Source organism: Muntiacus reevesi, chromosome 9, assembly GCF_963930625.1.
Source record: "Muntiacus reevesi chromosome 9, mMunRee1.1, whole genome shotgun sequence".
Taxonomy (NCBI): Eukaryota; Metazoa; Chordata; class Mammalia; order Artiodactyla; family Cervidae; genus Muntiacus; species Muntiacus reevesi.
The window spans coordinates 62,169,487-62,191,189 of NC_089257.1; the positions used below are offsets into that span (position 1 = coordinate 62,169,487).

At 48.3% G+C, this 21,703-nt stretch overlaps 2 protein-coding genes across 2 annotated transcripts; both read right to left on the bottom strand.

Annotated features, from left to right (window-relative positions):
• Positions 1 to 10: 10 nt before the first annotated feature.
• Positions 11 to 7,263, bottom strand: HMBS (hydroxymethylbilane synthase). The gene is made up of 14 exons (XM_065943849.1): positions 7,063 to 7,263; positions 4,621 to 4,674; positions 4,198 to 4,270; positions 3,781 to 3,830; positions 3,636 to 3,691; positions 3,180 to 3,257; positions 2,894 to 2,971; positions 2,704 to 2,779; positions 1,484 to 1,597; positions 1,206 to 1,244; positions 965 to 1,084; positions 691 to 744; positions 469 to 555; positions 11 to 389 (listed from the first exon to the last, which is right to left on the bottom strand). The coding sequence occupies exons 1-14, from the start codon at positions 7,093 to 7,095 to the stop codon at positions 216 to 218; spliced, it is 1,086 nt and encodes a 361-aa protein (XP_065799921.1). The 5' UTR covers positions 7,096 to 7,263; the 3' UTR covers positions 11 to 215.
• A 4,119-nt stretch (positions 7,264 to 11,382) lies between these two features.
• On the bottom strand, positions 11,383 to 21,677 carry VPS11 (VPS11 core subunit of CORVET and HOPS complexes). Its single transcript, XM_065945499.1, has 16 exons — positions 21,455 to 21,677; positions 20,289 to 20,433; positions 20,056 to 20,191; positions 19,570 to 19,733; positions 18,731 to 18,978; positions 17,828 to 18,029; positions 17,277 to 17,428; positions 16,227 to 16,413; positions 15,410 to 15,556; positions 14,911 to 15,099; positions 14,644 to 14,805; positions 14,081 to 14,220; positions 13,787 to 13,989; positions 13,488 to 13,659; positions 12,013 to 12,235; positions 11,383 to 11,887 (listed from the first exon to the last, which is right to left on the bottom strand). The coding sequence occupies exons 1-16, from the start codon at positions 21,643 to 21,645 to the stop codon at positions 11,723 to 11,725; spliced, it is 2,826 nt and encodes a 941-aa protein (XP_065801571.1). The 5' UTR covers positions 21,646 to 21,677; the 3' UTR covers positions 11,383 to 11,722.
• Positions 21,678 to 21,703: the final 26 nt, after the last annotated feature.

Below are 21,703 nucleotides of genomic sequence, written 5' to 3' on the forward strand. Positions count from 1 at the left end.
GGTTTATTAGTAGAACTGGTTACATTCAAAGGCTGTGGCTTATTAAGATTTTTTTTCTCTAGAGAGGAAGCCCCCACCTACTGGGAAGGCAAGGCCCCACGGTGAGACAAGTCTCTGCCCCTGCAGTTCAATCCTGTGGGGGTAGTCACTCCTCAGGTAGCAGAGGGCTAGGGTGTAGGCACCAGCAAGGCAGGCACCTGTGCCCCACAGGCCAATTAGTGGGCTTCATTGAGCTGCCGTGCAACATCCAAGATGTTCCTGGCGCCTTTGTTCAGCAACAAGGTGGCCAGACTGATGCCCAGGTTCTCAGCAGCCAGCTGGGGTTGTCGTGGAATGTTGCGGGCAGTGATGCCCACCAGCTGTGGATCATCCTCAGGGCCATCTTCATGCTGGGTAGGGAAGAAGGGTTTGGTGAGAATGAAAGGGAAGCTAACATAAAGGTGTGCCCCCTCCCTCCAGCCCTGGCACCTGGACAGGGACGTGGATGGTGGTCTGCATGGTGTCCTGCATGGTCTCTGCACCATTCAGACTCCAGACTCCTCCAGTCAGGTACAACTGAGAAAGAAAACGGCTGCCTCAGTAGACTCTCAGAGAGAACTACTTAGAAACCTGTTCTCTTCATGCTGGTGGATACACAGGGGAAACGCTAGAGTCCCTTCCCTGCCCTCCCACCCATCTTCCCCTGCTTACTTGCCCATCCTTAATAGCTGTATGCACTGCCACTGGCACACTGCAGCCTCCTTCCTGCAACAAGTTCTCCCTGTTAGCTGAAGACCCTTATCACCACCCTGTAACCAGAGCCCACAGATAACACAGACCCCCGCTAAGGACATAACGGAAAATGAGGCAGGGGCCCAGACCTGTCCTGTCCATTCTTAATGAGTTATGACTAAATACACAGCATTGCGATATCTCCCCATTACCCTTCCTAATACCCACCCCTCCACAGGAGCACAGGTCCTACCAGCTGCCTCAGGAAGGATCGTTCAGCAATGCAGCGAAGTAGAGTCTCAGGATCGTGCAACACACCCACCAGATCCAAGATGTCCTGGTCTTTGGCTCGAACTTCCACACCCAGAGCACCCTGATGGGAAAATAGCCTAAGATGCCAGTGCCAATCTTTTCCCAGCCAATAGAGCTAAGGGACAGTACTTGGTTGAAAACAAAAGGGGACAACAATACATGGCTTCGCTGGTCAAGCATACCTGACCCACAGCATACATACACTCCTCAGGGTGCAGGATCTGTGGGGGCAGAAGAGACAGTCAGAAGGGTGGAGGTAGGGGTGCCCAGAAGCACACAGCACTGAGTTGGGGTTTCCCCTACCTACAGAAAGCCTGGATAAGCAAAAGTGGGAGTCCAGCCTCTGATCCCCAACCTTCGACTCATTTCCAGCTTGCACTGGCTAGAGGTGGGTATTCAGAAAGAATACAGGCAGGAAAGAGATGAAGATAACTAGAGAGGGGAGAGGGACAGGCCCTACCTGCCCCACCCGGTTCTGCCAGCCCATGCGCTGCAGGCCAGCTGCAGCTAGGATGATGGCACTGAACTCTTGCAGCTCATCCAACTTCTGCAGCCGCGTGTTGAGGTTTCCCCGCTGTGGAGAGACGCTAAGGACCACAAGATCTGGGCAGGCTGGAGCCTGATATGTTTCCTCTGCCTGAGTCTAGCTGCTAACTTCTCACCTTTGAGTTCTCAGCTTGGTGACAACTGCTAACACTTACTCATACTTGCTATATGCCACACACTGTCCTGAAGTGCTTTATATACATCAATTCACTGAATTTTCACCAAAGCCCTAGGGTGAAAGAGTAGGCAGTAGTAGTACCATCTCCATTTTACAGATGAGGAAATGATACAGAGAGGTTTTAAGTTATTATATTTAACCTTGTAACCCAAGGTTACAACACCTCTGAGAAGCCTTCCTTGACCCTCAAGTCTGTTTAGATGTTCCAGCTATAAGCCTCCAGAGAATTCTCTACTTTCCACATTGAAGCACTTAGCAAATACTACTTTGAAAATCAGCTTTACAAACGTAACTGTAAAAATCAAAACAATATGGTGGAGTATAAAATAAAAATGGATTTATGGTTACCAAAGGGGAAAGTAATGGGGTAGGGATAAATTAGGAGTTTGAGATTAGATGATACAAACTACTACATACAAAACAGATAAACAACAAGGTCCCATGGTATAGCACATTGGAACTATGTCCAATATCTTGTAATAAACCACAATGGAAAATAATATGAAAAGGAATATGTATATATATGTATAACTGAATCACCAGAAGTTAGCACAACATTGTAAATCAACTATACTAAAATTAAAAAGTTTAATTAATTAAAATGGAAGCAACTGCCAATCCCACTGCCTCCATGTAATCATTATTCAGCATCACTCTGTATTGTCAATGCCTGGTTGTCTGTCTCCAGAACTAAAATGTAAACTATATTAGGAGGGACAATGCTGATCTTCCTCACCATATCCCCAGTGCCAGGCACTTGCTTGAGGCTAAAAAAACATGAAAGGATTATGAATGGATGGATGGATAGATGGGTGGGTGGATGAATGGGACGACATGCAGTCCACTGCATTCACAGTCCACTTCCTCTGGAAGTCCTTCCCACTCACAACACCCAGGGCCCTCTGGACTTTGTCTTCCTCCTTGGCTGCTGCCTCCTCCCTTCTCTGAAAGGATACAATACTCTTGAACTCCAGATGTGGGAACTTTCTCTGCAGCTGGGCTGCTCTCCGCAGGGAGCTAGTTCCTACCACGCTGTGCAGAAAGATGGTTTAAAATGATATTTAACCCTAAGCAGGAACTGTTCTGAAATCTCCTCCTTCCACCCTTCCATCTGCTGTACATATCCCAAGATGCCTGTCCACTCACCTCTTCTCTGGCAAGGTTTCTAGAGTCTTCCCAACAAATTTTGGGTGAAAGACGACAGCATCATAGGGGCTCTCCCGCCTGGAGATGGAGAGGTCATCGAATGAGGGAGGGATCTCAGTTCAGGTCACTTCCAGTCTCTCTCAACAGTCAACTAACTAGCATTTTCTGAGTTTTCTGCCATGCATGACATTCCTTAGGTTAGGGGAGACAGCCTAGAGACAGAAGGCCAAGTTCCAAGGGGAAAAGTCAAGGTTAATGTGATTTCCCTGACTGGCAGGGATCTTACTTGCAGACAGCTCCAATGGTGAAGCCAGGAGGAAGCACCGTGGGCAGGTCCTTCAGTGAGTGAACAACCAGGTCCACTCTAGGGAGATGGGAGAGAGGCAAGAAGGGTCTGAGCAGCAGGCCCCAACCCTTCTCCACTCACTCCTGCCTGTCTGTCACTGATGGAGCCTAGAGCAGTTCAGGAAGCAGGCATTTCTGAGATCTTGGGTCCCTGAGGCTTGCTCCCCCTCCTCTCTTCCCTCTCACCCCTCTCCCCCAGCCAGTCCAGCACCCCAGGCAGCCAGATGGCTGAGATCCAGGATTCTCTCCTTTTCTGAGGCCTGAAAAACTCACATTTGAGCCCCTCTCTAGCCTACCCAAGCATTTAAGCCTAACAGTCTAGCTGACACCCAGATATGGTGTGCACTGGGGTCCTACTGAGAGTTTGGGAGGGCATCATGCTCCCGATTTCACTTACTCATTCCTCTCCAAGGCATGCTCCAGCTCCTTGGTAAACAGGCTCTTCTCTCCAATCTGCCAGGCAAGAAAGAACTTCAAGGTGAATCTTTGGGGGAAAGGAAAGAGGAGCAGGGAGGAAAGGGTTGGATGAAAAATGGTGTTACCTTAGAGAGCGCGGTATCAAGAATCTTGTCCCCCGTGGTGGACATAGCAACTGAAGAGAAAGTCAACCAATTAGATGCTCATGGAACAGCACTTACTGAGCCCCTCCTAAGCCCAGCTCTTGTGCTAAGATCGGCACTGGATACAGAGGCACAAAAGTGCCAGATCATATCTCCTGAGAAAGTACAATCTAGGAGGAAGACCAGACGCAATCATAAGAAGACCCAAAGCAAATGTTAAAATGCTAGGCTAGCCCAGGTAAGCTCAAAGCTGGAGGTGTTCAGAGGAGGAATGGGCCCTCCAAACTGGGGATAGCCAAGAACTCTCGGAGGCAATGGGACCAGGCTCTAGTCAAAGAAACCCCCTCCAGCGGGGGTAAAAGCTTCCCATCAGCTTCCATTCCTGTCCAGAAAACTCACTTATTTCAAACTGCAGGCCTGGGTATAAAGCTTTCAGCGTTGCCACCACACTGTCCGTCTGTATGCGAGCCAGCTGGGGGGAGAAAATCAGGTTAACCCTGTAGTCTGGCGACTGCCCTAGGCTCAAATCCTCACAGGGTCATGGAGATCCTGAAGGGACTGGAATTCAGAGAGGGGATTGAATGGCCACCTAGGAAGGGGAGGGGTCTGGAGTAGGAGTCCTCTGTACCCCCAATAACTTCCCCAGCCTAGGGACTATCTCTTCACAGAATGCCATCTATCATTCTGCATGGGATTTAATGCTCAGTCACCCCATTTCCTCCATCCCCAGGCTGCTGAGAACCCTCTGGGCCCCTCAACTTATAATACTATGAACAAAGAACTCTTCTGACAAACCTCCTCCACCCTGGTACCTGCACTAACCTGGCTCTTGCGGGTACCCACTCGAATCACTCTCATCTTTGGAGTGTCTTCTTCCTGCAAAAAAAGTCCCCAGGTTACAGTCCCCGCTGCTGTTCGAGGTCCTCAAAACCTTGTCCAAGAACCAGAGTCACTGGCTTGGAATAAAGGATCCTCAGCCCCTTCCCTGTGGCCACCTGAGCCTCAGAGTGGGGAAAGACTCTCCAAGACAGTCCCTTTAACTTCCCTAATACCTTCTGCCTCCTCACAGATCCAGAGAAGCAGAGACCAGAGAGAAGCGATACTAGGACCCGCTGTTGCTGTAATGCCAAGGACACTAAGCCTGAAGCCCATCTAAGCAAAGGCACCAGGAATGCTGCACCCAACCAGGTGGATAGAGAGATAAGGCCCATCACCCTGGCCCCAGAGAGGGCGGGCCTGCAGCAGGCAGGGGCAGGGCTGCTGGGGCCACACAGGGGAACTTGCGCTGAGTCACTGAGGACAACTTCAGCAACCCCAACAGAGCAGCACTCAAGAAAGCTTCAGTGCTACCTAGGTACTATAAGACCTACCCAATAGCTGCCACACTATGGATCCCGTAATCTGGTTGGTATGCACATGTAAAGGACTGGGGTCAATAGATCTGACATATGGTCCTGCTCAGTCTCTTGGCAGGGTGACCTTAAATTCACCATCTTTGTTTTTCATCTATAAAGTTATTTGTTCATCTATAAAATGAAGTTTGCACTCGAGTATCTTCTGCTTTTGATATTCTATAAGACTAAGAGAATAAGCTATCTAATGTCCCTTCATCTAGAATGTGGCCTCTGATTTCACCAAGAAGGAAATATTAGGATGTCACAGACCAAGCCAAGAACTCAGTGGGACATACCTCTTCCTCTTGTCAGGGTACCTTGGACAAACGTAATCAGTGCCAACCAGGGAGAACTGAGTTCTCCAGTCTGAGGTCCTATTTCTTTCCAGATCAGACAACAGCCCCTACAGACACTATCAACTTTCCCTATTCTGGAATCTTCATCCTATGGAGTTCTTCTGCAGCCAGGTATCTGGGGCCTCTGTTACTAGAGGAGGTAACAGCTGGTTGCTCTCAGACTCTAGTTTGCTCCACAGCTATCACTTCTCCAATAAATAAACCCTAGGGTACCCTGAGCAAATTAGACTAAGCTCAAAATGACAAACATGGCCACTAAAATTCTGGGCCACAAGGAGCCCACAGAAACATCCCAGAAACTGCTATGTTCAAACTATCCCTTAATTTTATTGACTCTGCACAGCACATTCAAGTAAAAAGATCCTTATCAAGTACGTATATACTAGAGCTATTGCTATCAATCTTCATAACAACTTAGCAGATAGAGAGGAACCATGTTACAGAAGCAAAGGCTGGCTGTGAAGAGCAAAGCAGCTTGACCAGGGCCACAGGTTAAATCATGGGTGCATGCCTGTGCAGGCTCAGTCATGTCTGACTCTCTGTGACCCCATGGATTGTAGCCCACCAGGTTCCTCTGTCCATGAAATTTTCCCAGCAAGAATGCTGGAGCAGGTTGCCATTTCCTACTCCAGGGAATCTTCTGACCCAGGGACTGAACCTGTGTCTCCTGCATTGGCAGGCGGATTCTTTACCACTGGGTAAAGAATTCTTTACCACTGATAGTTGGAATCCACACCTCGTTACGTTACTTCTAGTCCAGCTCTCAGGTATGTCAACAATGGCAAAGAATCCCACTCCTTACCAGCAGGTAGTTCAGGAAGAGATAGATAAATAGCTTCTCCCCTCCCTATCTCAGGCTGACTTTGGCCTCACCAGCTCTGCACTTTGCATCTGCACAAGCCCAAAGCTAGGACCCCAGGCTAAGGATAGGAAGGCTCGAGGGCGCTCCCCACCCACAAAGGTAGTAACTCAATGGTGTCTCAGCGGGGGAATTTTGAGTGTAGGTTGGGGCTAGGTGGCTGTTAAAAGAAAAAAAAGGGGAGAAGGTGCACTTCCAAAACGTTTGCGTGTAGTTCGGAGACTTAGAGGTACGCTCTCCTCCTCGATCCGAAGTGCCTCGGACCTGTCTCGAGTGAAGGGATCCCATGGAATAGCACCCTGTCTCGTGTACATGAATTTTCCTGGGTTGGGTCACTAAATCTAGAGCCGTGAACTCCAGGCCTCATGGAATGCCATTCAGATCCCCGCAGCAACGTGGTTCCAGTTCGAGACAAACCTTTTGCTCTGAAGTCTGTCCTCACTGTTCTCAGAATCCCCTAGGGCAACACGGATTTTAAGGGCAACCCAGCTACTGGCCCTTTAAAAACTATTCGGGCCAAAGGGGGTTGAAAAAAAAAAAAAAAGACAGATAATCGTCCCGACCAATAGGCGACGGAGAGTGGCAACTTGGGGCCAATCGCTGCACCGCTAGTGCGGAAGACTGAGGTTGAGAGGGTCACCGGCTCTGAACTCACCTCGGTTGCGGCCGCGTTGCCATTACCAGACATGGCTGTGCTCAGCAGGTAGGCCGGGGGCTGCCGCCAATGTCCTCCGGTGTCGGGGAAGCCGAAGGCCCCTGCCGGCCGGACACTGGGCTCGCGCAGGTCTCCAGCTTCTCCAGCAGCCACACACTCCCGGCTCCGCTAAAGGACTACGTCACTTCCAGCGCCGCCCGACGGGGCGGGACTTCCCCTGGGCGGGAATTAGAATGATTGCAACAGCAAAGACCTTACCTTGGGTTACCATCGCTAGTGATATTGCAACCTTGCTTATTTAATTTATATGCAGAGTACATCTTGCGAAATCCCGGACTGGATGAAGCACAAGCTGGAATCAAGATGGCCGGGAGAAATATCAATAACCTCAAATATGCAGATAACACCACCCTTGTGGCAGAAAGCAGAGAATTAAAGAGCCTCTTGATGAAAGTGAAAGAGGAGAGTGAAAAAGCTGGATTAAAATTCAATATTAAAAAAACTAAGATCATGGCATCCGGCCCCATCACTTCATGACAAATAGATGGGGAAACAATGGGAACAGGACAGACTATTTTCTTGGGCTCCAAATCACTGCAGATGATGACTGCAGCCATGAAATTAAAAGAGGCTTGATGGAGAAGGAAATGGCAACCCACTCCAGTATTCTTGCCTGGAGAATCCCATGGACGGAGGAGCCTGGTGGGCTACAGTCCACGGGGTCCCAGGGTCGGATATGACTGAGCGACTTCACTTTCACTTTCAACCCTCAGCTGAGACTTTCAGCTCTAGTGTTGGCTGTTGATTGTTTTCTTGAGTTCTCAAAGACCTGTGACCATATTTTTTTAAGTTGCCTGTTTTCTAATTGCATCACTTTACACACTGTTGTCTAATAATATGTGGTATTTAGAATGCCTTCTTAATTATTTTGAGCAGCCATTGCCTGTATTTTCCTAGCACCTCCTTGGTTTTCTTATGTGAACTCATCTGACAGGGAAATGCAGCTTTGTTGTTTGCCCTCTCTGCATATTGGACCATCTGAGTCAGTGTTCTAACTAATCCCTGATGGTCTCTGAGCTGCTTTTCTACCAGACTCAGTAGTTACGTGCTTCAGGAATTTTTCGGTAGAATTGGTCCTATTAGGAGACTCTTGGTGTCACCTTTGTTATCTTAAAAGCTGGTCCCTTCGCTGAGGCTCTTAATTTTTTGAAAACTTGATTCTATTTCAGCTGAAAATTGGCAAGGCTATTTAAAAAATTGATGGAAGCCATTTAAGAAACTGAAAAGTAATTGTAAACAACATTGGGTAGTTGTGACTTTCAGTTCTCTATCAGTTGAATTTTTGTGCTCTTCTCCCTGTGTACGTGGTGGTTCTATTTTTCTCCAATAAAACTTTTTATTTAAAAAAAATAAATAAATAAATAAAAGAGGCTTGATTGGAGAAGGAAACAGCAACCCACTCCAGTATTCTTGCCTGGAAAAGTCCATGGACAGAGGATCCTGGCGGGCTGCAGTCCATGGGATTACATGACTGAGCATGTGTGCACGAGGGTGGAGGGAGATGGGTTGGTAGAACTGGTAGAACTAAAAATAAATGAATAAATAAAAGACGCTTGCTCCTTGGAAGAAAAGCTATGACAGACCTAGACAGCATATTAAAAAGCAGAGACATTACTTTACTGACAAAGGTCTATCTAGTCAAAGCTATGGTTTTTCCAGTAGTCATATAAAGATGTGAGTTGAACCATAAAGAAAGCTGAGCACCGAAGAATTGATGCTTTTGAACTGTGGTGTTGGAGAAGACTCTTGAGTCCCTTGGACTGTAAGGAGATCCAACCAGTCCATCCTAAAGGAACTCAGTCCTGAATCTTCATTGCTAGGACTGATGCTGAGGCTCCAATACTTTGGCCACCTAATGCAAAGAACTGAGTCATTGGAAAAGACCCCGATGCGCGGGAAGATTGAAGGCAGGAGGAGAAGGGGACGACAGAGAATGAGATGGTTGGATGGCATCACCAACTCGATGGACAGGAGTTTGAGCAAGCTCTGGGATTTGGTGATGGGCAGGGAAGCCTGGTGTGCTGCACTCCATGGGGTCGCAGAGTCGGACATGACTGAGCGACTGAACTGACTGAGTGCCCCTACTCTCCAAGGCTAGCTCTGGTCTTCATTGTTTTGAGCCCCAGGCCCAACTATTCATTTTATTTTTACCTAGCCAGGAGTACTGATGTCCTGTGGCTAAAATATGCTCCCCAGATTTACCCACAAAATAAGTTCTTTGTTGTCCCTACCGCCCCCCAAAAGTAAGTCAATAAGCCAAAAGTGAGAGTCCCTGAGAGGAAAAGGATATTAAGCCATACTATGCAGGGTTGTGGACTTCCCAGGTGGCGCAGTGGTAAAGAACCTGCCTGCAAGTACAGGAGACACAGGAGATGCAGGTTGGATCGCTGGGTCCAGAAGATCCCCGGGAGGAGGAAATGGCAACCTACTCCAGTGTTCTTGCCTGGAGAATCCCATGGACAGAGGAGCCTGGTGGGCTGCAGTCCGGGGCATCTCAAAGAGTCCAACATGACTGAGCACCCATATGTGTATGCAGGGTTGGAAGTAAGGTTACTTGGGCAATTTACCATGCCCCCAGGCTGGATTCAAAGTCTACAAATGAAAAGGGCCTGCTCTTGAAAGTTAATCATCCAGAATTCTACAGCTTTATTTCCTTAGCTGTGTCCCAAGCAATTAGTGCAGCTTATGCAGTGCTTCTGCTACAACCCTGAAGTAGGCAACATTTTTATTTTAAAAAATATTTATTTTGGGCAGGGTTGGGTCTTCATTGCTGTGTGGGCTTTTCTCTAGTTGCAGTGAGCCAGGGCATTTCTATTTTTAAAATGAGTCAAAACTGGCTCAGAGATCCAAGGTCATGCCTAAACACAAATAACTGTGAAATGGGAGTGCCAATACATTATTAGTGTTAGCCAGGAAAGGACTTGTTAGTAACCCATTAACAGTGCTAATAACTGTCTATTAACCACTTCCACAAATCTGGACACCTGTTGTCCATACCAGCCTCTGAGGGCTAAAAGCGTCCAAACTTGACTTACCTGTGTGTGTTTCAAAAGCACCTAGTATTTGACAGAGATGTTTTGCAGTTGAACTTTAAAAGATATGGGGTGGTCAACAGCCCCAAAGCAGATGAGACCTGGTGGTATCCTAAAGCTACCTTTTCTTCATCACCATGCCAAGATCTCTGCTCAAGGGGGCTAACTGTACACTACCAGGTACAATTCCTGCCATGTGCAAAGAAGCATGGAAGACTGTCATGCCCAGGCTGCCCCCCAAAATCTCTGCCCCTTTCCTAGAGTCTGACCTGTCTGCCTCCTATTTTTTGAATTCCCTTACTCCCCTCCTTGCAGGGAGAAAGTGTCTTTAGAGCATGTGCTCTCTCTTCTCCATTCCTTCATCAGTGAATACAGTTTCTGCTCTCCTATACCAAACTTGATTTCTACTGGCATTTGCAAGTTCAAGCAAAGGATCCATTGAGGAGTCACCACCCTGCTGGGGACCAATAACACATCCATTGATTGGCTCCTTAAAGCTTCATAACAGCCATACCAGAAAGATGTTGTAATTCCTTACGCATAGATGAAGAACTGAGGTTCAGAGAAGGTTCAGAATTGCCCTAAGTGGAACTAGGATTCAAGCTCTGGACAGCTAACCCAAAGTCTGTATTCTCAGCTGCTACCAATGTAGTGCACTCCACCTTTTCTAAATACTGCATAAACCACAATGTCCACGTTACTTCTTTTAATCAAACAGACCCATAGGAGCAATTTTCCAATGGGCAGTGTAACCCAAATGACACACAGACAACTATAACAACACAAACTTCAGCTGACAACTTCCATGGGAGAAAAAAATGTTTCATAAAGGCCCTTTTTATCCTGCTTATCATCTGGTACTGAATACAGCAAGACACCGACCCACCCATCATGAAGGCAAGCTTCAGTCCAAGGCCCCTCACCAGAATCCACCTCCTGCCTGAACACGTTGTCCACACAAGAGCCAGAGACCAGCCTCACTACAGAGCAGCCTCAGTCCAGGCTGCTCTTGGGCCTCAGGCCTTAGCCTCTGCAGACGTTCTTCAGTAGACTGAACTGTGCTAACTGCCAGAGGCCTGGCTCCTTACTGGCATGAAGCCTCATTAACATCATCTTTAGGGAACTCTGTAGCAAGGGAAAGGACGCTCTAGGAGAGCAGAGGGAAAGAAGTACATTTTGCAGTTAAGAATCACCAGGAAGTCTCAAAAATAAATCCTTCAACCCCGAAATCATTATATGTTTTTATTTATAGACTCTGGGAGCCAGGACCCAAGCACAGCCTGGTGCTCTTGGACAGAGAATAAAGCAGCTATTGTCCAGACTCTGAGGTTACTGAGGTACCCTCCCCCGCTGGTCTGGAATGATCTACACTGCTCAGAAAGGCAACAGGAGGACGAGAGGATTGGCCAGTCAAAGAAGGAGGCAGGAAAAGAAAGTCCCCTTAAGTCCTGAGGGCAATGGCATCAGATGAGAGAGGGGTCCTGGGTATTTCTCCCCGACTCCTATGCAACAGCGCTGTCTGCGTCCCTGAGGCCGGGCCTCTACCGTCACCCCCTTCCCACTAGCGCCTACGTGCCCCTCCTGGCGTGCATGAGCAAGTCGCGCTGCAGCCCGGCCTCCAGGCTCGCAGTCAGTCGGGCTGTGGGCGGGTCGGTCAGCAGAGTCAATTTGTTGAAAACACCTCGGCCAAAGTAGTCAGCAATCACAGAGAAGCTGTCGTTGGAGCACTTGAGCTGAGGAAAGAGAAAAGGTCGGAGTCAGAACCCAGAGGAGGAGGGAAAAAAAAACCCAGTAGCCCTCCAGCACTCCCCGCCTCCCAGTGGGTGGGGCAGTCATGTGGCCACTCCCCGCTCCCCACCTGGTGCTGGAACTGATCGTGGAGATCTCGCTTCTGTTCCTGGGCCCGGATCATATCCATGACCTTGCGGTTTTCAGGGAGGCAGGTGGGGCAGTCAGTGTCACTTTCTGAGTAACTCTCAAAGCAGTGTTGGTGGAAGGAGTGGCCGCAGAGAAAGTGGACTGAGGGCAGCTCCAAGGCACTGTTACAGATGCTACACTTGGTCTTCTGGAAAATCTTCGGACTACAGGCAAAGGAGACCACAAGAGTGGCAAAGAGTGAGGGCAGGGCCAGGAGCCATTGGAAAGAGGAGACAGCTCGACAAAACAAGGAGAACGACGTCCCCATTAAGGAATGACAAGGGACTCCCTTGAAGGTCCAGTGGTTAAGAATCTGCTTGCTAATGCAGGGGACACAGGTTCAATCCATAGTCTGGGGCAACTAACTCTGGGCCCTCCAATTACTGAGCCCACGCTCTAGAGTCCACAAGCTGCCAACTACAGAAGCCCACACATCCTAAAGTCCATTCTCATCAACAAGAGATGCCACCACGATGAGAAGCTCAAGCACTGTAACTAGAGTAGCCCCTCCTCACTACAACTAGAGAAAGTCTGTGTGCAGCAACAAAGACCCAAAGCAGCAATGAATGAATGAATGAATAAGAACTACGAGGCCCTGATCTTCCTACCACCTAAAGGAGGTCACAAGAGGACCCCACATTGGGCCTTCAGGGAGTCTCAGCACACTCCCAGCATGTCCATCCAATCCATGGGGGGATTGCTATCTCTCTTTCAATTTCCACTATTGCCACTAAATTCTTTCAGGTCTTAATTGCATGTGACCCTTTCCCTTTCAACAAGACCTTTCCTGACCACTTTATCAATTACAACACACCTAAACCCCTCACCCTATTCCTCTTCTTCAATTTTCTTCTTAGAACTTAGCACCATCGAACACACCACAATAGTATGCTTATTTAACACGTTTACTGTCTATCTCTACCTCCATAACATAAGCTCTGTGAAGGCAGGACTTTTTCTCTGTGTTAAGAATAGGGCTTGGAACAAAACGGACTCAGTAAATATTGATGGAATGAAGAAACTGGACACGACTTAGTGACTAAATAACAATAACAAATATTTTATAAAGTTAATGGCAAAGTTAAGGGTTAATGTCTACTATAAATACTTATAAACTACCCACTTTTTTGTCAATGTTTTTTTACTTCTGAGGGCTTCCCACCACAACTTAGATGTATCTTTAGGAAAGGTAAAATACAGGCACATATAGAGAGAAAAGTACCTGCTACAAGATAACAAAACCCAATAAATCATGTTCTATGTAATAAATCATTCTTTGGAATTCCCACATTAAAACAGATCTTTAAGAATGAAATGCTGATACTTACTCCATATAATCCTTTGTATGTAAAAAATGACACCCTGTGAAGAACAAGCTTATCCCTGGATACCTCTACACTCCTGGATGCCAAGTACCTTGCCTTCAGCTCCTGGATCTCCTGGCGGATGCGGGTGGTCTCCTCTCGGTAGCGCCGCACCCGGAGCTCGTCCTGGGCGATCTGCTGGCTCTGTTTCTGCAGTTTTTGGACCAGGTAGTCCCGGATGACAGACAGGGTGGCCGTGGAGTTGTGGGCCAGGGTCTGCACCACTGAGATGGGAGGAGGCAAAACCATGAAGCACGCAGCTTTCTGGACAGAGCTGAAGGACTCCTGCCCCAGAGCCCGACTGCCAACAGCCTGTACCCACCTAGCCACCCAGCCCGCCCCCCAGAGTACCTAGAAGGGGTGGCATGAGGTTCTTGCTCTCGATGTGCTTAAGCACAGCCGCCACGTACTCCTTGCAGTCCTCTTCCTTGCGGGCAAAGTAGCTGAGCGCCTGCTCCCACAGGGAGGGCTCCTGCTCCCCGTGGCGCTCGCATACGGCGATCACCTGCCGGTACTGCTCGTGCTGCATGTGGTAGTGCATGATCTGCTGGAACCTGCAGCCAGGCGGGGTGTGCGTCAGCGGCCGACCCTCACTCACGCGAGTGACTCAGCTCTGCCCCCTCCCGAGTACCCCATGACTCTTACAGTTTGCCCTGCTCATAGAGGTAAAGGACTCCATCCTGGAAGTCGTGCATCTGGCAGAGGACCAGGGCTTTGTCAAAGACATCACAGAAGCGGCCACTCTTCAGTAGGGAGATGGCCTCTGCGTGAAGCTTCTCTTTGACCTAAAAGAGGAGGGTGGAGCTGCCGGACATTAGGGGAAAAGTGACTCCTAAGCAAAGCAACTACTCTTCCCCTCACTCCAATTTCCTCTTTTTTCTCCCCAGTATTTATTTATTTAGGTTGCGCTGGCTCTTAGTTGTGGCATGTGGGATCTAGTTCCCCGACTAGGGTTTGAACCCAGGCCCCCCGCATTGGGAGTGCAGAGTCTTAGCCTGCCTAAAACTCTGGTTTTAGACCAGCAGTGAAAGTCACTCAGTCGTGTCTGACTCCTTGCAAGGAAGTCTTCAATTTCCTTTTCATGGGGAACCATTTAGCCCCTCAGAATGAGGTGTTATTGATCTAAAGCGAGCAGCAAGTGGCAACCAGGGAAGAAATGGAAGGGCTGTCTTTTTCTCAACACCTCTGGTAGCTCTGCCAGGCCTCACCTGTGGATCCTCCTCGTGGGCCCAGTTCTGGAGTCGCAGCTCAAGCAGCGTGTCATAGATGCCCTGCGGGGAGTCAGGTTGCACCTCGCTCATGTGCTCTAGGAAAGCTTTCAGCTCTCGAGGGTTGTTGGCAAAGATGGGGATGAACTCCTCCGAGTTGGCCTAAGATGGCAAGGGACGAGAGAGGAGGCCAAGTGAGTGGGCCTGCTACCCGTGCCCCTAAGGTGACCCCCATATGTTCAAAAGCCGTTCTCCCTGAGGCCTCACCCTGCAGCCTGGAGCCTCCCTATCACCTCGGCCTTCAAGGCTAGGCCGATAGTCGGTACAGAGTCCCTTCAGCAGCTGGGTTGTCTGCTCTGGTATATGGTGCATGAGGATCTTGCCATAGCGTTTCATGTTGCTCTCCGCCTGCTCAAAAGGCAGCTTGCCAATATATCGGAGGGCTTCCTGATAATTCTGTGGGGACAGAAAGGGCAACGGAATTGCATGCTCCTGCCTCACCCATCAAGACACATTTTTTTTCTATTACTATTTTCTTCTTCGGGCTCCCTGCGTGGATTCTCCAGTTGTGGCGCACGTGGGCTCAGCTGCCCCACAGCATGTGGGCTTTTAGTTCCCTGACCAAGGACTGAACCCATGTTCACTGAATTGGAAGGCAGACCCTTTAACCACTGGACCCCCAGGCAAGTCCCAGAAGGTACTTTCATCATCCCAGGGATATCCCAGAAAAAGAACACGGCCTGCCCGAGTCAGAAGGCTCACCTACCTTGATGTCCTCTAGCTGGATCTTTAAGTACCACTCATGATGAGCGTGGTTCTCAGCCAAATAGAGGGCGTGAGAGTAGTAGCCAGCCTGCCGGAGGACCTTGATGGCTGTCTCCACGTCAAAGTGGACTTCACTCTCACTCTTTGTCTGTCAGGACGACATCAGAGAAAACCATTCACAGAGAGGTTGTGGCTGGGCAAGGGAAAGGAAATATGCATCTCATTCTAAGACCAGATTCTTAAGGTAATAGTAAGGTGGATTTTTTTTTTTTTTTAGCCACACCAAGTTGCATGTGGAAACTTAGTTGCCCCACATCAGGGAGCGAACCCATGCTGCCTGCAGTGAAAGCAAAGTCTTAATCACTGGACTTCCAGAGAAGTCTCAAAGATGATGCTTTTAAAACATGGTTATCCTGCCTCTCCACAAGTGTTCCTCTGCCTCTACTGTTAGAGGGATGTCTCTGGGGACACTGGGCTTCCTGGGGCTTAGATACCAAAAGAAGTTCTGGCATCAAGAAACAAGAGGGGGGGAATTCCCTGGAAGTCTGGTGGTTAGGACTCTATGCCTTCACTGCTGGGGGCCCAGGTTCAATCCCTGGTTGAGGAATGAAGATCCCACAAGCTGCACAGTACAGCAAAAAAAAAAAAAAAAAAAAAGAGGGGAGACAGGAGAGAACTCACAGAAAAGGCTATTTCTCTTCCTTGCCTACAGACCAGAGGACCAGAGGCTTTTGGTTCCTAAATACAGGCAGCTCTTCCCTCTCCCTGCATTCCTGGTGAAGCCCCTCAAGGAACCCTCTGCCAGCACCACCCTGCACCTTGATGAACTCCTCCAGCTTCGAGCTGTCCTTGAGCTTGGTGTAGCAGTTGAGCAGCAGGGTGGTGTGGTCGGCGTTGGCCAAGGACTGCCGGTGCAGGGTCTGCAGGTAGGCTGTCAGGTTATGGATGCGCTGGGCATCGAGGAACTTGCGGATCACGTACGATGGCTCCAACTTTCCAATGGTTCTAGGGAGACACAGGTGTCCAAGAGCATCAGGATCATCATACTTCTCAAACTTTCATGAGCGTAGGAATCACTTGCAGGTCTCGAAATGCAAATTCTGTTTCAGCAGGTCTAGGGTGAGGCATGAGATCCTGCAATTCTCACAAAATCCCAGGTGGTATCGATGCTACTAGACTGGGGACCAGAGGAGCAGTAAGGCTCCAGAACACTGGTTCTGAAAACAGGAATTCTAGAGAAGTTGGCAAAGAAGCTAGACAGGGTCTTAGAACCCTTCACTAGGTCAGAAAACTAATTAGTACCAAAGAAAGAAACGGTAGAAACAAGAGATGAATACCCTTTCCCCTTTAAAGAATTTGATCAAAATGAGTATTAACAAAGGCCAAGCTAACATTTAAAATAACAGCTTTTGAGCTTTTCAGCTCAACTTCCTTGAGAGCTTTTCTGGTAGCTCAGACAGTAAAGAATCTGCCTGCAATGCAGGAGATCTGGTTTCAATCCCTGGATTAGGAAGACCTCCTGGAGAAGGCTACCCACTCCAGTATTCTTGCCTGAAGAATTTCCATGGACAGAGGAACCTGGTGGGCTACAGTCCATGGGGTCATAAAAAATCAAACACAACTAGTGACTAGTACTTTCACTTTTCATCAGCTCAACTGCACACTGGTCGTGTAGCATCTGACCCTAAATATGCCCTTTCCAATAAGGTATACTGTCTCCTCATTTGAGGCATCGCAATTTATGTACGAAAAAAGGACAATTCACGATGGAGTCCACCGTCCGCCTCAGTCCCCAAGTGCAGATTTCAGTCTAGCTGGCTCTCTGTTTCCGCATTCACAGGTATATCCTAAAGCGCCTCCAGACTGACCGGATATACTGCTGGACAGCACCATCGTGGTTGCCCTTGCTGTAGAGATGGTCCCCATACTGCATGAAGATCTGGGCCAGCCCATCACTGTCCAGATGCTGGCTCTTGGCCAGGTTAATCGCCATCTCAAATAGGTTCTTCTTAAACAGCATCTGGAAAGGAAAAGAGATTAGAAAACTGGAAGAAGGAGGCCTGAGAAGACACCTTCCCAGAATGCACCCACAACACACAAGCCAGATGGTTATGAAGTTCCAATCAGCCTAGATCTTAGGGTGAGACCCCCCAGACACCCCAAGACTAACATTAGCTCACCTCACTAGGTTCTCTGAAGGCAGGCAGAGTGGACCCTGAGAGTGGGCTCAGGCCCCCAGCCACTGCTTCCCTCTAAGGCCACATCCCAGGCCACTGACCTTGGAATCTTACCCTAAAGAGGCTGAGTAAGGCTGTGACCCAAAGGGAAGGAAACACCCTGGCCAAGGCGACTTGGGGAGTCTGTTCCTAGAGCCGTGTCTGGGTGCCCATAGCCAGCTCTGGGAACCTGGTGGCCTTGCCTCCAGTTTGGTCTGTGTGTCCTTCTCCTGCAGTGCGTGGACCCGCCCATCCCGCGTCAGCACGTACAGGGAGCCCCACTCAGCAAGCACATCCACTACATCCTCAAAGACAGCGCTATAGGCTATGAACTTGTTGCACAGGTCATAGATGTTGAGAATCTGTTTGTCAGAGCTCTGGGAGTCCCGGCTGGTAAACTCTGACCTGGGTGGGAAAGAAAAAGCACCGGATATTTATCTGTACCACCTCAGTCTCAGCTCCCCTCTATTTCCTTTCCCTTGACAACTCTGGTGCTACCTATTCCTCCCAGAACAAGTCACTGCTAGCAGCTCATCCTGCAATACATGTAGTGCTGGCAGCTGTGGGAAGAGTATGTGTAGACCTGATCTTACCTTTAAGGATCCTATAGTTAATACAGGCAACAGACCGAAAACTTAAGTATATTCCAACATCCAAGATTTAACAAATAATTAGTGCTGAATGAAAACTAATATCTGACAAGGATTGCCTGCAACATGCTGAAGATTCTGTCCCACTTTCTGATGACTCAGGAAAAAAAGAAAGAAAAACCACCCTGTGTTGCATCTCCCAGCATTTTCCAATCTCTCCACTATTCAATCCCTTGTTCCTCTACCCAATTCATTTCGCCCAAGTAATTAAAAAACCCAATACCAGGCCCCAAATTCCCTGGACCATTCTAGTGCAGAACGATTGCTCAGCAGATGTCTGTGGCAAAAGCACACTTTTCAGCAAAAAAAAAAAAAAAAAATGTTATAACTGAGTCTAGGTGTAAACACCTCTACAAAAAGTACAAAGTAGGAGGTTGACAGGATGTAGGCATTAGGAGTTTGAAACCAGGTTAATTCTAGGGAACAAGCCCAGGCCACTCTCCATAAAATCCTTACTTGGGAGAAACCTTCCGGTCACGGGAGACAATGACAAGATAGCCTCTAAACCAGTGAGCGATGAGTTTATGGCCCTCAAAGGCAAAGCAGGGCCCACGTTCATCAGGCTGGTACAGATAGACACATTCATCTCCCGCCACTATGAACTGCAGGTCCTGAGAAGGGTCGCTGAGGGCTGAGCAGCGCAGGCCACAACCATGGGTGTCCAATTCCACACGAGGATAGTCCTTTCCAGAAACTATGTAGGACTGTGAGAAGTAAGAGAGGGGTTAACAGGCTCCCTTTGAGGAGGTGGCATCTAAATGTTCCCAAAGGTATCCCCACCTCCATACTGGCTATCTTAATTCTTAACACCCTAAGACTTTACCTGGATGCTTGCCTTCTCCATTAAATGGGCCATCTACTAAATATATAAGCAGAGACCACATTTTCTTCCTCTGTACACACTATCACTACTTACTACAGATACTCGGCAAGTAAGAGAATTTTACTGCTTTATCAGAAAACTCTGGCTGAAAAGAAAACAAAACTATTGGTGTGAGTAGGCTGTTATATTAGAAGCACAAGAACCAAAGAAGTAACTTGTCCAGCGTCACTTAACAAGCCTATTAAAAGAAAAACTTATGTCTTCTGCTACAAGCCCAAGAGTTCTTTTCCTAGCTCTAACTCTTCCCAGTCTCCTAAGTAAAGAAATAAAATATTAAGTTAGGCGAATGTTTCAAGGCTATGATTAAAAATATAAGAACCTCTTTTGTCAGGTCCTTACCCTAGCCCACTGAACAATAAAATAGCCTTTCCTACTTGCCCCTAACAGTCATACCAGGAGGCACTGGTCATACCTGAACATTCTCAGTTGTCACAACAAACAAGTGAGTGGTCTTTCCCGCTTGGCGAAAGGCCAGTCCAGTAACAGGATAATTGCCCTTGTGCAAAATCTGGGTCTTGCTGTGTCGGTCCCGAGTGATGTCCCCTTTGTTCAATGTAACACTGCCATCTGTGAAACCTGTAGGAGAGTGGGGAACAGCATTTTATTGAGGCTGAAAAGGCACAGAAGCAGGAAAAAACCTTTAGAGGCACTTTTTAGAAGTGATCATCTTTCTCCTCATACCCAACCTCTCCAGTGGTTACCATGAAAATTAGGCCTCACGGACTTATTTTCAAAGAACAAAACTAAATGCTTTCCCATCCCAAACTTTAAAATCTCAAAAGGCCTCACTTTAGTACAAAATGGTCTCATGAATACAGTGAAAATGAGCTGTAGAAGCAACTCTGAAGGAACTCTATAAAGAATCATGGGGTGTTAGCTTTGCCTTCTTTCTTCTTACCAATGGCCATAAAGTTGAGATTTTCATGGACAGTCAAACAAGATACAACAGTCGGTTCTGTTCCTGGGATGGCAGGGAAGATTCGAGTGCAGAGTGGATTGCCACCATCTCTCTTCTCCAGGTTCCAGATCTTTACCTGGGGATAGACCTCAGATGTGTGAATGCTAGTCACCCTCCAACGAACAATCATTCCCAGGCCTCTGGGTCTTTCTTGTTTCCCTTCCAGCACTCACCAGGGGGTTGATGCCTTCTTCATCCTCACCAACAGAGGCCAGAATATTGTGCTGCTTCAGTTGGTACAGGTGTGTCACCCGTAGTTTGTAGGCCTGGAAACCTGTAAGCTGTAGGGAGCGGGGCAAGAACCAGATCTGGCCTTCCATATGTGCAGAGCAGTCAAGGAGCCTCCTTTCTAAGGGGAGATTCTTACATTTAGGCCAAATAACAACTACCCCTCAGGGCTTCCCTGGTGGCTCAGATGGTAAAGAATCCACCTGCAATTCGGGAGACCTGGGTTTGATCCCTGGGTTGGGACGATCCCCTGGAGGAGGGCATGGCAACCCACTCCAGCACTCTGGCCTGGAGACTCCCCAAGGACAGAGGAGCCTGGTGAGATACAGTAATTGGGGTCCCAAAGAGTCAGACATGACTGAGCACAGCACAGCACCCCAGTGGCTCAGCTAGTCAACAACCCACCTGCCAGTGCAGGAGATGCAAGAGATGGGGGTTTAAACCCTGGGTCAGGAAGGTGCCCTGGAGAAGGCAATGGCAACCCGCTCCAGTATTCTTGCCTGGGAAATTCCATGGATAGAGAAGTCTGCATGGGCTTCAGTTCATGGAGTTGCAAAGAACTGGGCATGACTAAGCACACATGCACAATAAAAAACAAAATCTACACAACTGCTTAAATTTTTCAAGGTTTTTTCCACATATTATCTCTGGAAACTCCCCATTTTAAAAAGAGTAGAAAGGCCAGAGATTAGGGGCAGCATTATACAAAACAAAGCCAAAAAACCCATGGTTTCATTTACCTCTTCTCCCACAATATGGGCTGGGGAGATAATGACACCTTACATATTCATCTTTTAAAATCAACTTGCATCTGTTCTTTTGATCGACCTTAAAAACAAAAATCTTGCCCAACTGTTATTTTACGCCCCTTTTGCAGATAAGGAAATTGAAGTTCAGAGAGGTTAAACGACTTGACCAGGATTATTCGCTCATTTGGCAACAAGTTAAAGAGAATGGACTTCCTCCTTTCTTCCCCCAGACCACTGAAGGAACATTGAGCGCCCATCTAAAGGAAACTGGCACGTAACACGAACCCCTCTGACCGACAGATTTTATCCCAGCTGGATCTCTTCAGGGATTCGAGGAGGGAAGGGACAGCTCCAGAAGAAGGATATCTCCAAAGACTAGGCTCCCTCGGCCTGAGTCGCAGACTGTGATGCCAGGAGGGAGGCAAAGGAACTTGGAAGCAGCGGGTCCAGAAGCAGGCGCGGCTCCGGGAGCAGCCCCATCATTGCCTTGTGGCTCCTTCACCAGCTCCTTGTCGAAGAAAACGAAGCGCCGCCACTGCAGGTAGGTCGCCATCTTGGCCGAAGGTCCCCGCCTTCGGGGAAGAGGTCACATGACAGGAGCCGGCGTATCA

Bases quoted from the DNA above. Each gene is read 5' to 3' on its own strand.
- VPS11 (XM_065945499.1), bottom strand. From the start codon at position 21,645: ATGGCGACCTACCTGCAGTGGCGGCGCTTCGTTTTCTTCGACAAGGAG. The intron at 17,429-17,827 runs GCAAGGCCACCA...TTTCCTTTCCAG, and splicing joins ACACACAGACCAAACTGGAG to ATGCTGTTTAAGAAGAACCT. The intron at 12,236-13,487 runs GTACTTGGCATC...CTTTGCCTGTAG, and splicing joins ATCCAGGAGCTGAAGGCAAG to TCCGAAGATTTTCCAGAAGA.
- HMBS (XM_065943849.1), bottom strand. From the start codon at position 7,095: ATGTCTGGTAATGGCAACGCGGCCGCAACCGAG. The intron at 1,598-2,703 runs GTATCCTTTCAG...GTCTCTCCACAG, and splicing joins ATCTGGAGTTCAAGAGTATT to CGGGGAAACCTCAACACGCG. The intron at 1,245-1,483 runs GTAGGGCCTGTC...CTGCCCCCACAG, and splicing joins GGCAGAACCGGGTGGGGCAG to ATCCTGCACCCTGAGGAGTG.